Source organism: Otolemur garnettii, unplaced genomic scaffold, assembly GCF_000181295.1.
Source record: "Otolemur garnettii isolate 467f Iridium unplaced genomic scaffold, OtoGar3 scaffold00005, whole genome shotgun sequence".
NCBI lineage: Eukaryota > Metazoa > Chordata > Mammalia > Primates > Galagidae > Otolemur > Otolemur garnettii.
In genome coordinates this window covers 22,662,540-22,678,110 of record NW_003852400.1, presented here as the reverse complement: position 1 = coordinate 22,678,110, position 15,571 = coordinate 22,662,540, and the positions used below count along the sequence as shown (strand labels likewise).

The 15,571-nt window shown below is 35.5% G+C and overlaps 1 protein-coding gene across 1 annotated transcript in view; it reads right to left on the bottom strand.

Annotated features, from left to right (window-relative positions):
• PPP1R9A (protein phosphatase 1 regulatory subunit 9A) overlaps positions 1-15,571 on the bottom strand; it is a 300,931-nt gene that overhangs the window by 25,121 nt on the left and 260,239 nt on the right. Inside the window, exons 12-13 of the mRNA XM_012811566.2 lie at positions 2,803-2,960; positions 2,009-2,255 (exon numbers count right to left, since the gene is read on the bottom strand). Of these exons, the coding sequence (XP_012667020.1) occupies positions 2,009-2,255; positions 2,803-2,960 (405 nt within the window). The remainder of the gene's footprint in view (positions 1-2,008; positions 2,256-2,802; positions 2,961-15,571) is intronic.

Below are 15,571 nucleotides of genomic sequence, written 5' to 3'. Positions count from 1 at the left end.
GGGAGTCTGTCCTACACAACCGTATCTCCAGTGAGGGAGTCTGTCCTACACAACCGTATCTCCAGTGAGGGAGTCAGTCCTACACAACTGTATCTCCAGTGTGGGAGTCTGTCCTACCCAACTGTTCTCCAGTGTGGGAGTCTGTCCTACCCAACTGTTCTCCAGTGTGGGAGTCTGTCCTACACAACTGTATCTCCAGTGAGGGAGTCAGTCCTGCACCAGGGCTGCCACTGGCTGATGAAGTTTTTCAAATTCTCATTTGCAGATTCTGGCAAGCTGCCACACGTGCAATTTGTTGTCTAATTTAAATGATCATTACTGTGATTATTAGTGAGGTTGATCATCTTTTCATATCTTATAAGTCATGTAAATTTTCTCCTTAATGAATCAACAATTTACTTCCTTTGCTCATTTCTTGCTTTTTAAAAAGAATAAATTCTTTGGAGCTACGTGCATATTAGAAAGAAAGTCTATCCATTAACTTTGTATATGGAATCTTTTTTATGTTTGTTGACTACTGAAATCTAGAATATTTATAAAATAGGTATAAAAACACCCCCCCCACACACACCGCTGCTGCTCTTCTCAGCTCTTTTCTGAATCTCCTCTCAAGTAAATGTCTTTGTCATTCCCAATTGTAACCTTGAAATTTTGTTTACACCTCTAGATAATCTGCTAGTTTTGTTTAATTCTATAAAATACAATCTTATGTAGTCTTCTGATATTGGCTTTATCTTCTCAATGTCTTTAGTTCCAGAGATTTCACACCTGTTGTCATGTTTTAGTGTAGTTGATAAATTTTTCCTGCTACACACATTCATCATATGAACCTCCTGTAATTCATTTATCCATCCTATTGGTTTTGCTATTACACAACAGGGCTTTGGTGAAGACTCCTGTGATTCTCAGTAGGAATGTGCAGGCTTTCTCTGGGCTGTATGTACAAGGGAAGACTTGGTGCCGTTTACATTTGTATATATTGCCAGATGATGTCCATAGATAGCATTATATGTGAAACATAGTTGTAAAATAATATTAGTAGAATTCCATTAAAAAATCCTAATGTATAAGAATAAAACACAAACACCAGGAGTATGCACGCGTGCATGTGTGTACATTTAACTTCCCATGTGAAAGATAATCAAATCTATGTGGTTACTTTAAAGGAATACAAGCATGGAAGGAGAATGACATACATATATCCTTATCCTTTATATATTCCTGCAGTGATTAACTTGCTTAGCCAAGAATTTACTACTTCTGTAAATTAAAACATCTAATTAAAAAGACAAAAGTCTATTGACACTGCTATGAAATGCTGGTATGATTCTAAGAGCCTAAGTTAAAATTTAGTTAACTAACTTCCTTGTATTATCTTCCTTATTATTAACTAACTTCCTTGTATTCTCTAGTTTAGTTGACTAACTTCCTTGTATTATCGTCCTTATTATTAACTAACTTCCTTGTATTCTCTAGTTTAGTTGACTAACTTCCTTGTATTATCTTCCTTATTATTAACTAACTTCCTTGTATTCTCTAGTTTAGTTGACTAACTTCCTTGTATTATCTTCATCATAACTTTTTTCCTATCACATTCTTGACAGTATAAATCGTTATTATAAAAATTCCTTCTAAATAAAAAACAATTAATGGGTTAAGATCTTTATCACTTTGATCTTCATTTTTTTCTCTACATGACTCTATTAGTCATACAGTCAACTCTGGCCTGCTATTCTATGAAATCTCTAGAAGGTTTCCCCCAAATAATGTTCTTTAATAATAAACTTTTAGAGAGAATAATAAACTTGGAGAGAATAAGAAATACTATACCAGGCAGAAAAGGATTAAAATAAAATACATGAAGGGACTGTTTTGTTTATCTCATAATATAGAAGGATTAGCTGTGAGAAGACAAAGGCCTTAGGATTATGCAAAAATTTATATTATATAAGTCAAGGTGTCCGTGAAGTCAGAAAAAGCAAAAACCAAACAACAAAATTGACAATACCTTTTTCTTGTAATATTTTCGTGGTGGTGGCTTGATGGTGGCAAGGAGATTCTTCCATATCATCATCAGATTTTGAAGGAAAAAGGAATGAAGTATCTCCCCAAACAGAGGAGAAAGTCTCCCTTTCTGGGTACAGTGGTCCTTCTTCAAACTCAGCTATGTGATCAGATGAGAAGGGCACATTGCTAGCCACTGGGGTGAGGGGTGGAACACCAGAATCTGATTCAGAAGAAGAAGTTCTCAAACCCTTGGGTAGAAGTGATTTGGTAATATGCATGTGGTTATGGAAACTGTTTGAAGGCTGTTGGTATAAGAGATTATAAAGGAGGTTATGCCAGAGTATCAGCTCTATGCAATACTTACTTTGAAATAAGAATGACCTGTTCTTTAGCATATCCCCATGAAAACCAGTTTTTGTTTTTTGGTTTACAGATGAGAATCCGTAGTTCACAACTTGCTATATTAACATTGTCACTAACACAGATACCTAAGACCTACAGAAACAATTACTTGCACAGTCTTTATTTCCCCTAAGTAAAACCTATAGCCAAATATCAAAAGTACCATCACAAAATATGACAGTATGCATAATGCTCTTGGTTAATTCATGGAATGAGTAGAAAAAAAGATTCTGGATTACAATATAAAGAATTCAAGAGACAAAGAAGTGGACTATTGCAGCTGTTTCCAACTAGGGCATAGACTCTGGTTGCAGAAAAAATCATTCTCTTCAGTAAGCTGTAGGAACAATGATACAAAGCAACACGAAGCAGAAAACAGTCAAGTGTGCTCACCTTTCGCTCCAGACTGTCCTCCCCGTCTGTTGAACTGACACTATCATAGAGCCTGGTCCTAGTGGGCCTCTGGCGTCTGTTCTTCACGGAGAGCTGGGCTCGAGTTTTCAGCGCTTTTGAATCCAGGCGCTCTGTCTCCGGGATAGCTTCATTCAAGTCTAACAAAAGAATATTGCAATATTGTCAGTGAGAGAAACCTTAAGGGAGGATTGACAAAAGACTACAGACTCTGATAAAATCTCAAGGTTATCAGTAACACCAGGAAAGAAAAAAAGGTGATAACCATGACAGCCTGTCTGATATTCTACAGGTAACAAAGAAATCAGCGGGATTTAGGAGAAATGTACAAAGCCTAAAGGAAGAAATCAACACCAAGGACGACCCAGCCAACAGTAAAAATCTAACATCCAAAGACCATAGAACCTTCCTACAGCATAATGATAAAAAGCACTGATTTGTATTTGTGTATGTGTGTGGGAATATATGATGACCAAGGATAAAAGGGAAAGGTGTATCAAAGTTGGGAGATCTTAGAAACTGTAGTCAAAATCCTACAAAAGCCAGACTGTCGGGTCTGGTGTAAGTGTGAGAAGGTGACAAGAAGTATAAATTTTCTACAGCAAAATTTATTAGTAGGCTTTAAATACTAATACCATTTTGGTCTCAATATATATTTCTGCTACCTTAAACAGAATTTTCCTTGAATCCTAGAAATACTAGTGAGTAATTTTCTCCATCAGCAAATTTAAGATAGCCTGGGAAATAAAATAAGGTCTGGCTACACATGTGATTAAGTAAGCGAGCAAACAGTTAAACAACCATTCAGTACTAAATTTACTAGTATTATGGAGGGAACAGGATAATCATTTCCTTTCCATTCCCAGTAGGTACCTTCTGGAGTTGTATTCCAAGTTACTTGTATGTGCCTCTGTTACATTTCTTTTTCAGAATACCTTCGCTCCTCACCGAAAACTACACTGAGTTTCCAGAGGAAAACGTTTAAGTCTTTAAATAAGATGACTCCAAGAGAAAAAGGCAAAGAAAAAAGAGAATAAAGTGGAACACAAAGACAATCAACTAAAAAAGGCCACAGGTTGAGTCCAGAGCAGTCCTCTCTAGTCTGGCTCCTACCACCTGTACTTTTGTTGTCTAGATTTTAAGTTAGAACCCCAAGATTAACACTCCAAAAGGGGGGGAAAGGTTAGCCGTGAATATACCTATGTATTGGTTGAGGAAAAGTACTCTCCAGCTGAATTTAGCTGAAATGCTACTACTACTTACATTTGTATATGTAATCATTCCTTAGAAATAAAGTAGTTTGATCATCAATCCTAGTTTATCTTCTCAGGGTGATAGACGTAAATGAAATCTTGTGTAAGGAATTAATAATAAAGTGCTTCTAGATTTAAATCACTAAAAATAAAGCAAATTAGCTGAGTTACAGAAAATTAATAAGTACTGGCATTAATCAAATAAAACAATTTCTTACATTATTATTAGCCCAGGTAATTCTTTTCACAGCATTACTCTAAAGATGTGCTTTAAATGTGCTATAGAAGAAAACCAAAGCAAGGAAGTATCTCAGGTTATGTCTCCCTGATCTATGAAACCGAGCAGTTACAAATAAGATAGAACATACTTTTGCCCGGGACATATATCCATTGAATGACAATATTTACAGAAGGTTTTGATTTTTCATTTCCTATGACTTTTCATTTCCTATACTTGAAGAATGAATATTCAGAAAAGCCAGATCATTTGGGTACATATAAAATGAACAACTAAATATTTTCTAATTAGTAGTCTGTTTACTTCTTACATGTCAGTGGAGAAAAAAAATAATCTCCTTGATCTCTTTAATTTCCTCCTTCCGATAAAAATCTATATTTGTAGTTGCCCATTTAGAGTTCATTAGTTGTGATAATTGAGAGAAAATCAACCTTGCAAGCTCTTGTTTACATATAAAATGTGGAACACCACATAGATGAAAGCAATAATATTAATTAGAAATACTGTAGTACATGCACGTCTTGTATCTTATCTAGCTCCTATTTGGATTGTACGCTTATAATACAAAGCATGTCACATACTCCAGCTCGTTTGTTCCTCACAACAGCCCCATGAGACACCAATCAAGTATGTTTTTTCCTCTCCCGTAGCTCAGAGAACTTAAGGAGCCTGCCCTCATCTACACAGCTAGTTGATGAGCTACCATAATTATTCTAGTGTTTTAACTCCCAAGCTACAAGGCTATCCACTTTGATTTAGCTAGTGTTGAAACAGTTCCTATCGTAAGATTTTAATGCCATTAAAGTTCAGTGTTTTAGGTTATGAACTCATATATGGTGTGATTAGTCTAGGAAATTCATTTCTCCAACAGGCTACATACAAAATATTATTATCCATCTTCCCTATGTACGTTAGAGAACATGAAAAAAGAATAAGCATGTGAAAACTGTATGTATAGAATAATCTACTTCTCAGATGATTTCTTGTCTTATTGGTGTAACAATAGCTTTGTTTACTCAGTGACAAAAGACCCAAGCAGGAACCTCATTCCACTTTTGTAGACGTGGTTCCTTTTGCGATAGAATGTCAACTCCGAGGACCCGGCATAGCACCCAACATGCAGAATTGCCATAGCTGCTCCATTACTGGGTGTTGAGGAAATAGAGAGAGAGGAAATGAGAACAACTTCTTAGCAGGATTTAATAGTGCCGAGCATTTATCCTGGGCCTCATGGCTCCATTACTACTCAATAATTTGCCTGGGCCTCATGGCTCCATTACTACTCAATAATTTGCCTGTTGCTTATGTCAAGACAACCCCAAATGGCAATCTGGTATATCTGCCTTAACATCCATTGAGTAGGTGTAAACCACTTGCATGCACACACGAAATTATATCTATTAAAGATGAGTTAGCTAGAGTCTAAAATGCAGAGCCTTAAATCCATTACCCAAGTGGCCAACAACATATCTCATGTAATTCACCATTTTTCAGTTTCTGAAAGCAATGGTTTCAGTGCTGCTTTGTAACAGTAATTTATGGATTACAAACCAGTCATTTACGTTCCATCCTGAATTTTTTTTAAAATAAAGAACCAGAAAAATGAAACTTTTACTTCAACAGCAGTCAGACTAGAAGGAAGCCGGAAGGAATGGTGTCCAGGAGAAGCATTATCAAAGCACGCACATTGCGTAGGACACCCCCCTTCCAAGTGTTAGAGGACACGCATGCAGATAAAATGTGCATAGGACTTCCATCGCTAGGTGACCAGAAGGGTGATTGATCACCATCTGCTATCTTTTTCCATCATGTAATATAAGAATCAGAATATTACAATTCAAAAAACCTGAAATGCAGGTCCAACTTTATGTCTCAAATAAGAAAACTGAGGCTCAAAGAAGCTTGCTAACTTGTGAACTGCCTCACACCGCACTGTTCATCTGTGGCAGAGACCACACAGACCTGTGCTCCTTCTGGAAGGTCACTTTCAAGTCTGGAAGTAAACTTTACAATCTTCTACCTTCTTTGAATCCCCTTTCTGGTCTTACTTTATGTTCCAAACAAAAACACATGTCAAGGGCGAACTTTGCAAACTTGAGGAAGTATAACAGCATCAGGCAAAAACAAACCAACACCGAGGGATTTTATCTGGCTTTCTGTATGTCCAAGGAATAAAATTCTTAACCTCTTCCCCGCCCCCCCCCCCCCCAGATTAGCTGTCAGTTTGGTGGACAGCAACGTGGCAGGAGAATTCACCTGGCTCAATGTTTCTAAGTTGTGTGCTGCTAGACAGAGAGGCTTAGCCGGCCATGTTCCCTCTCTGTCATTCGTCCCCTCCAGAGATCCTGATCAATAATCTAACAGACTCTCACAAACCGAGCCTGCACTTCTACCTTCCCCCCTCTTTTCTCCAGTGCACCTTGTTCTGTTGTTCAGAGGCTCAGAGGAAAATTTCCTTTTCCTCCTCTGCTTTCTTATTTATTCTTTCTTTTAGATTCTTCCGTCTCTGAAACATCCTACCTCTCACTTAAATGTGGTTAGAAATACAAATGCAGAGAAGGCTCAATTGGAGCGGGAGATAAATACAGAGACTACGTCAAGCAGCTAATGAGAGAGCGGTGCTGGGTTGGTGGGACACCACCTCACTCTACCTGCATTGTAAGATTATTTTCAATATTGCTTCAAATTGAATTCTTTAAAAGAATGTAATGGATTCAATTATGATTTTAGCAGCTGCTATGAAAAATGCTCTATGAAATTAGGATGTTATATATCACATTACGCAGGGACCAGTTCCCTACAGTAATGCTGTGAGTCATTCAGTTTTTTTCACTAGATTGACGTTATTTTTGACGTAAATGGAATGCTGCCCGCGGATCAGACACAGGCGGCAAGGGAACTGGGGAATGGAGCAGCATAACAATAGGGTCTGCTTGGAAAGTCAGGTGCACGAATCCCCTCCAGGACAGTGGCGCCTCACACCACCTCCAGGCCTCGCTGATCGTGCTATTATCAACTGAAACGCTGAGCATAATAAGGCACTCTGTGGCATTTCAAAACTTCAACAGTATCTCTATGTCATTCCCAGTCACTGTAAGTTCATAAAAGATGGGCCCACTGGGGTTTGGGTTGACACACACTGCATTGGGGAGGTAGGTTCATGCGTCACAGAGAGGCAGGGTAGAACAGTGACCCTGAGAGGGGACCCGCAGTTAGTCTGCCTGGAATAGTACCCAGAACGAGTGGCTCTGCCACCAAACTGGGTGATTTACATCACCTCTCTGTCCCTCAGGATCCTCAAGTGCAGAGGGGCGTGATAATAACATAATAACTGCATTGTTATGAAGATTAAATGCATTGATAGCTATAACAGTGCTCAGAGTAGTCACTGATGCATAATACGCATTCAGTAAATGTCTCTACTGACATCAAGAGATTAGCAAGGCATTAAATTTGTAGGGCAAGTTGCGTCACAACATGTACATTCACTTAAAATATTTAGAAAGCAGCAACGCAAAGCACATTTCCTTCTGGCAAACATAAGAGTGTTAACTGCACAAAACAACTGGAAAGACAACACTTCCTTCTAGTAATGGGGGTTACTCCTAGATTAGAGGACATTGGCCAAAGGGTACTTTAATTTTATTTGTAACATTAAAAATGTTTTTTCAGTATTATGCATTTTCTGTCACGTAATTTTTTGTGTTTATGCATAAATAATAATTTGTGCAGTTAAAATCAATTAAAAAGAGGGGAAAAAATCTATTTAGCACAGTTTCTTTTAAAGATATCTTAATTCCATTTAAATCCAATTAGCGAGGGTGTTTAAGACTCAGTATTTCCAGAGATTGATATAAGCCCAGGCAACTCTGTCAAAATCCGGGTGACTCTCAGTCCTCCCGATTGAGAAGGCTGCTCTTTTCCACCTTGTTGCCTTGCTAACTGCCAGATAGATGACTGGGGCCAACTAAGAGCCCATGGCTTAGCCCCCAGCTACTACTCCATTTTAGTGTTGTATGGGGAAGAAGTATTGACTGGATATGCTAATGTAGGAAGTGTCTCTTTCCAGTCCCAGAATAAGTAGAAGATTATTGCTATTTTCAAATCTTCTAAATAGCTCTGAATCCGCTGTTGTATGAACTATACATTTCACTTGCTAATCATCGACAAAATACTAAGGAATACTTCTTTATTTCTTTTTCAATCAATGCAATCTCAAAACTATCTATGTGGCCTTTGGAAGAAATTTGGTTTTGGTAGTGCTTCTCCAGTGCAGTCTGGCACCTAACCACTTTCTTCAGTTGGGGATTGGTCTACATTTCCATTCCCAGGGCCGCTAGCCTGCCTTGAGAGGTAGTTACTGCCAGTCAGAAAAAACTATATGATATGTTCTAAATTCTATCAAATATCATTTGAAATACTGGTAGGAGTTGCTTGATGATGAGAATATGAAAGAATGCAGAGTTTAGATTTAGACTGTTGGGAAAAGCATTAGAATCAGATAGAAAGGAGGTCTGTGTAATGCAAAAATCTAATCCAATGAAATGCAAAAATCTAATCCAATGACAAACTAGGTGGGAACTGTGAAGTGAATAGAGCTAGAAGGTCATGTGCATAAACTGGGTCTAGGGAGGTGGGAGACGGGATTGTCCTCCTCTTGACAAGGACACTATAGTGTCTTTGACACTGCAACAATAAACAAGCTTCTGGGTTTACCCTCAGGGTTGTATGAGAATCTAATCAGTTACCCAGTCAAAAATCTCTGGATATTAGTAACCCCCAGCATGCTAAGTACGTACCCCTCCATACTGTGATGTGCGTAATAACCTCCTTGATTAAAATTCAAGAAGAATACAGATCTTATGCCTCTTGTAGAAAATTAACCCAGTTACCTAAGATGATAGTTATTTTCCTAAGTGAGGATGTATCTTTCAATCACAGTAAGATTTCACTATGTAGAGCATTAGAAAATGTAGGAAAACTTAACGGTTCACCATCCTTGTAAGTGTAATGTAATAGATGTGTAAGAATTTTTTAAGTACTTAGGAAGACTGTCAGTCTGCCAATAGTAATACTTAAATATAAGATCAAATATACCAAATTTATAAATGCAATTTTAAATGTTTGCAGTTATTTATCTAAGCTTGTAAACAGTTAAAGTCTGTAAATAAACTGTTATTCAAAAATCCCTTAAGAGCAATTTGCAACCATATTTAAAAATTTAAAGAACTAAGTTTTTAATCATGGAACTTGAATAAATCAAACATTAATTTAAAACTGAAATAAATACCTGCATGACTTTTTTGGTATAAAAAAAAAACCTCCGAGTCAAAAATGCACAAGTGACAGAGTTTTCACTGTATTTTCATTCTAACGTTTCTTTAATTTCTTTGTAAGTACTTATTCCCTTAGACATAGTTACTATATGGTACTGAAATAGAACAAATTATTTCATGTTCACCCAATGGAACAACCTGATCATAGTGTCCTGCATTAATTAAACAACTTCAACGATTTCAATATTATAACCACTAAAATAATATGGTTGACACATTTTTTTTAGAACCATAGAGAGGAGAATTTTCTGGTTCTAATTCTGGAAACAGCCTTTCATGTGTTACAGGTGCTTTGACACTTCAACTCATCATGTTTCCCTCTTAGCAATTAGATGTCTTGTGGCCTACCCTGAAAAATCTACAGGAGCCCCAGGCAACACTTCAGGTACAAAACACGCTGCATCTTTTTCCTTCCTCCTTTTCAGATCACTCCACCCTGATTTCTTAACCTATTCTGTTAGTCAATTTTACCTGAGAATAGCTATATTGTTATCATTCAATCTATGTAATTAGAATTCCACAGTGAACCAGACTATAAATGTAAGAAATAGTTTGGAATAGAGCTGTCTTATGAGGTTTCCTTGTAAAGAAATTACACGCAGTGGGTTAAAATTATCTTTACTTCCAGAAGACCATAATTTACCTTAAAGCTCTATTAAAGGCAAATAAAATTCAAAAGTCAAAATAAAACATAAAGTAGCATACTCTCCTTAAATGATCAGAAAATTACTTAATTAGAGCTCACTCTGACAAAATAATCTCGTGTTTCCTATTAAAACAACTTGCGATATCTTCCAGGACTAATTTATATCTCAGTATGACTGAAAGCCCTGGGGACTTCTGTGAATTTATGAACAGGGAGAAACGTGAAGCAAGGAGAGCTGTCTATTTGCAACTGAATACTTTCTTTTGAATGTCCCATTGATTTGGCAACAAAAGTTTTAATGGTTTACACCTTAGATAATTCAAAAGTGGCAGGAAACTAGACAGGCAATTTAAGTGCTCTGCTTTTTGAAGAAGAGGACAGATTTTGGCTCTAATGATATGGTAGAAAATAATCAATAAATATTGATTTCTCATTCATTTGGCTTATTCATTAAAATTTTCCATAGTGATTCACCAGGAATGTTCACCCTTCAATTAGTATGATTCACTAATATTCTATGGTCAAAATTATTTATTGAGTATTATAAAGAACTGAAAATAATTTGTTTGGAAAAAATAAAAATTGTGAGAGTTTACCAAATTATATCTGTGTGCATGATTTTTTTAAAAAAGCTTGAACCTACTCCAGAATTCCCCAGGTCCCAATTTATACCTAAACAATGTGACGGCATGGAATAATTACTTCATTGCTCTGTCTCTAATGCTCTTGTATGAGACTCTCCTGATAATGTAGTGCAAGCATTTGCTTTCCTTTTAATGACTTTCCATTTAATGAATTCTGGCTTTAATCATGCCTTTAACCTTATTTTAAAATTCTAGATTCCAATGCTAACAGTGAATGCTTAATGTACTCCAAACTCTATTAGGAAATAAATCAGATATGGTGGCAGAGGTCTGGCCTGGTCTCTACCTCAAATTTGCAGGTATCTGACAAGAGCTGCTAACTTTGAAGGCTCAAGAGAAAGGCAACAAGGACAAAGAAAACAATTTCTTGGAGAAGTGCAATGACCTCAGGACCCTCCTTATTGATGTAATGTTTGGTTCATGCTAGCTTTTTTTTTTTTTCTTATTAAACCTTAAACCAATATTTTAAGCCTTGTAAAAGTCTTTTGTGGTTTTTCTTATTCTTACCTTCTAATTATTTTACCTAAAAATTTCCATGTTAAAATATTTTATTTATACAAAAAGGTATACCATATATACAAGTCATACAAAAAAAGAAAAAGAAAAAAAAATACATTCATATACCTGTCTCGAACCTAAACACTGAAATGAGTATTTTTGAAGTTCTCTCTATTCTGTGTTTCTGGTTGTAGCCCCTGCTTTTTCTCCTGGTTTTCCCATAAATTTATCCCTAAAGAATATATTGATTGGTATCTGTTGCTTTATATCTTTATAGACATGATAATGAATTATATGTAATATTCTGTGAACTAGTTTTCAACATTATGTTGAAGGGTGTGACTAGAATTAATTCACTTTGTATTACAGCTATTATGGACAAGGCTGCAGTGAGTGTTTTTAGACATGTCTTGTACACAATGGTGAGAGTTTCTGGAGGGTATACATAAACAGCAAAGAGAACTTGTTGGGCCTTAGAATTTGTGAAGATTGCATTTTGTTGGATAATACCAAATTGTTTTAACAAAATAGTTATATGACATTTTCTTTTATTGTCATGCTGGCTCAACCATTTCGTTTCTGTTAATGAAACTGAACACCTATTTCTGTTTCCCAACCTTTGGGTTTCCTCTTGTCAACTGCTTATGTGTTTTATCCATTCTTCTTTTATCTCTATTAAATTAGTTGTGTTTTCTGATGATCTGTGATTTCTTATGATTTTGTCATATATTCTGGAAAACAACCTTTTCTTTTTTATATGTGTTGCAAATATTTTCTCTCAATTTTTGGCTTCTCTTTCCATGTACTATGGAGTCGAATTCATCAAACTTTTCTTATGATTTGGAACTTTTGTGTCTCGTTTAAAGAATCACATAAACATTCATTTTCTTCTAAGAATTTTAAACATTGTCTTACGTAACTGAGTCTTTAATCCATTTCAAAGTTATTTCATGAATGATGGGAGGTGGCATCCAATTTCGTTTTTTCCCCGTATGCATAGTCAATTTTCCCAGCACCATTTATCAGTCCATTCTTTTCCCACAGATCTGCAGCATCAATTCCATATTATTCTCAAATTGACATTAAGTCTGCTTTTAGATTCACTTGTACTACACAATCAATTTTCACTTCTGGAAAAACAAGTTCCTCATCTTTTCTCAGGAGTATCTTAACTATCCCGGACCACGTTGTTCATTCGCAAAGATTTTAGAAACAATCTACCAAATTCTAAGAAAGTGAAAAACCCTGCTCAAAGTCTGATTAAAACTGTATGAAATATAGAGATTAATTTGGCATAATGGCATTTTTATAATACTGAGGCTTTCTTTCACTTCAATTTATGTTGGTCTTCTTTAATGTCTTTCCATGGGGGTCTTGAGCATCTTTTGTTACTTTATACATATCTTTTTCAGCTGTTGTAAATGGTGTAAAATCTTGCAAAAAATTGCATTTTCTGTTTGTTGGAATTGATTGATGTCTGATTCCTTAAAAGATTCTTTAAATCTTTTATCTCTTTTGCTTGTAACTGGTAGTAATTGCTAGGAGCTCTAGACAACACTGAATGTTTTAATAGTACATTTAGTGGTAAAACATTAAAAGCATTCTTAATTTCAATGGGAATTCTTGATTTTAACATTTTACTTTTTAACATGACATGTGACAGAGACTTTTGTTTGCCTCAAGGAATATCAGTTCCTCCATATTCCTAGTTTGATTAAACCTTTTATCATGAATAGGTATTAAACTTTATAAAAATTTTTTATCTATTTAAATAATTATATTCATTTTTCCTCTGGTTTATGGGTTAATTACATCAGGTTTTCTAATCTTAAATCAACTTTTATTGTTTGCATAGACACAAGAAGGTCAGGATATGTCATAGGTATTTTGGAATTGCATTTCTGGATTCAGCTTGCTAATATTAGCAGAATAGTTCATCTAGCTGGCTAATAATTTAGGATTTGTAATAGATTCCAGTATAACTTTCTTTTCCTTGATAATCCATCTTGAGGCTTGCAATTGTTCTTCTTAAATCATTTTTCTTCCTTTTGAAGTATGTATTTTAGAAATTTATTTTTTTAGTGCCTATTGGTAGAATATGCTCAATTTTTGTCTGAAATGTATTTCTTTCTTATTTTCAAAAAGCACTTTTAGTAAATGTATAGGTTGTAGTTATTTTTCTCTCAGTACTTTGGAGACATGGTTCCAATGTCTTCTGGCTTCCATTTTTGCCACTGCCAGGTTTATGTATAATCTTTTTCATTGGACACTTGTACCTTCTGGACACTTTCAGAATCTTCTCTTTGTCTTTAGTGTTTCAATATAATATACCTAAGTATAGATTTATTTTTATTTGGAATATCTTAAGCTTTTAAATCACTTGCCCTTTAACCCAATAACCCTAAAATCTATCTCAAGAATATGGCAAGAAAACAAAATGACATATGCATAATGTGGCCCATTGTAGCACTGTTCATAAATGGTAGCCTATCATTAGTTGAAAGCAATTGGAACTCTACCTTCCTTAATTTGTAGATGACTCCTCTGTTTCCACACATTGTTAGCTGGTTATAAATAACGTAATACTAGTGTAAACTCTAACATTTCATGGCAAACATAGACCATAACCTCTTGGTGCTTGGTTCAACAAGCTTCTGCTTGGTGGTCAAATATATCTCAGAAGAGGTTATAAGATGTCATAAGAAAAACTGAAAGTGCTCATTTGGGATTCTACGCAGTTTAAATAATATAGTATAAAATATTCAGTGCTTTGAAAAAAAATACCTACCATGAAACATTAAAGAAGTAGGTAAGTCTGTATTTTGAGAGCAAATTCTATGGCACAATTGCCTGAGTACGGAGGTCCAAATCCTATTATGTGGAATGCTCATTTGTCCAGCTCTATAAGTCAGCTCTCAAGTTCTTACAGAGACCAGGACTTGTTCTGGTTAGGCCTTGTCACATTTCATTATTTTATGCAGTTTACAGAAAATTTAAGTTGCATAAAGCTGTTAAAGATGTGTTTCAGCCTCTAGCGCTGTTTACAGACCACTGTAAAAGGAGAACTAAAATACTCAAGAGTGTTTTTGTTATTAATGCTACAATGATGATAAATACTAAGCTCTTTTTATGTGCAGGATACTGCACAAACTACTGAACTAATGTAGACTCATTTAATCCTATAATCCATTTAATCCCATCAGCTATATAAAGTTTATAGTTTTATAATTATTCTACAATTCTAAAACCAGAGAAATTAAATAACATATTGTGCAGTCACACAATGAATAGGCAGAAAAATTGATATTTAGATACAGGTCTGTCTGACTCTAAAACTCATGTTATTTCCTACTCTGCTACCTCTGCTGACTGAAGTATGATCCCATCTCTTAGAAAGTATAATTTGAGAACTGTTAATTAATTATTTTTATTTCAAATTCATATGAGGGTACAATTTTTTAAGTTACATTGTTCTCACTTTCAAGGTAAAGTTCACAGTGTAGTTGAGCCCTTCACCCAGGGGCTGTGCTACACCCTTACTTTGTGTACAATAGCTGAGATACCACCAACTGTCCTCCTCTTTCTCCCCTTCCTCTCCCTCCCCCTTGCTAGACTATATTTGTGTTTTATCATTCATGTGGGCATATTATTATTTATATATGAGTTTCATATTCAATACTATACAATATATATCTATTTCAATATCTATCAATTTCATATACAATATAAATATCAATATAATATATATCATTTTCATACATATTGGTTTCATACTCAATACTAATTCAGTACATTGGATATTTTCTTTTCCATTCTTGAGATACTTTACTGAGAACAACGTTTCAACTCCATCCAGATAAACATAAAAGAAGCCCAAAGCCCATCAACCCATGAATAGATAAACAAACTCGGCATATGTATACCACAAAGTACTATTCAGCCATAAGAAAGATGGAGACTTACATCCTGAGAACTGTCAGATTGTCAGTTTTTCCAAATTGTATATAAGCACCTACTTGCTTTATCAGTTACATCTTAGAATTCCTCAGGGTAATAATTTCCTGACAAATAGGTAGATTTAAGATAAAACCATTATCACATAAACCAGATAAGAAATTCATCAGGGATCAAAATAC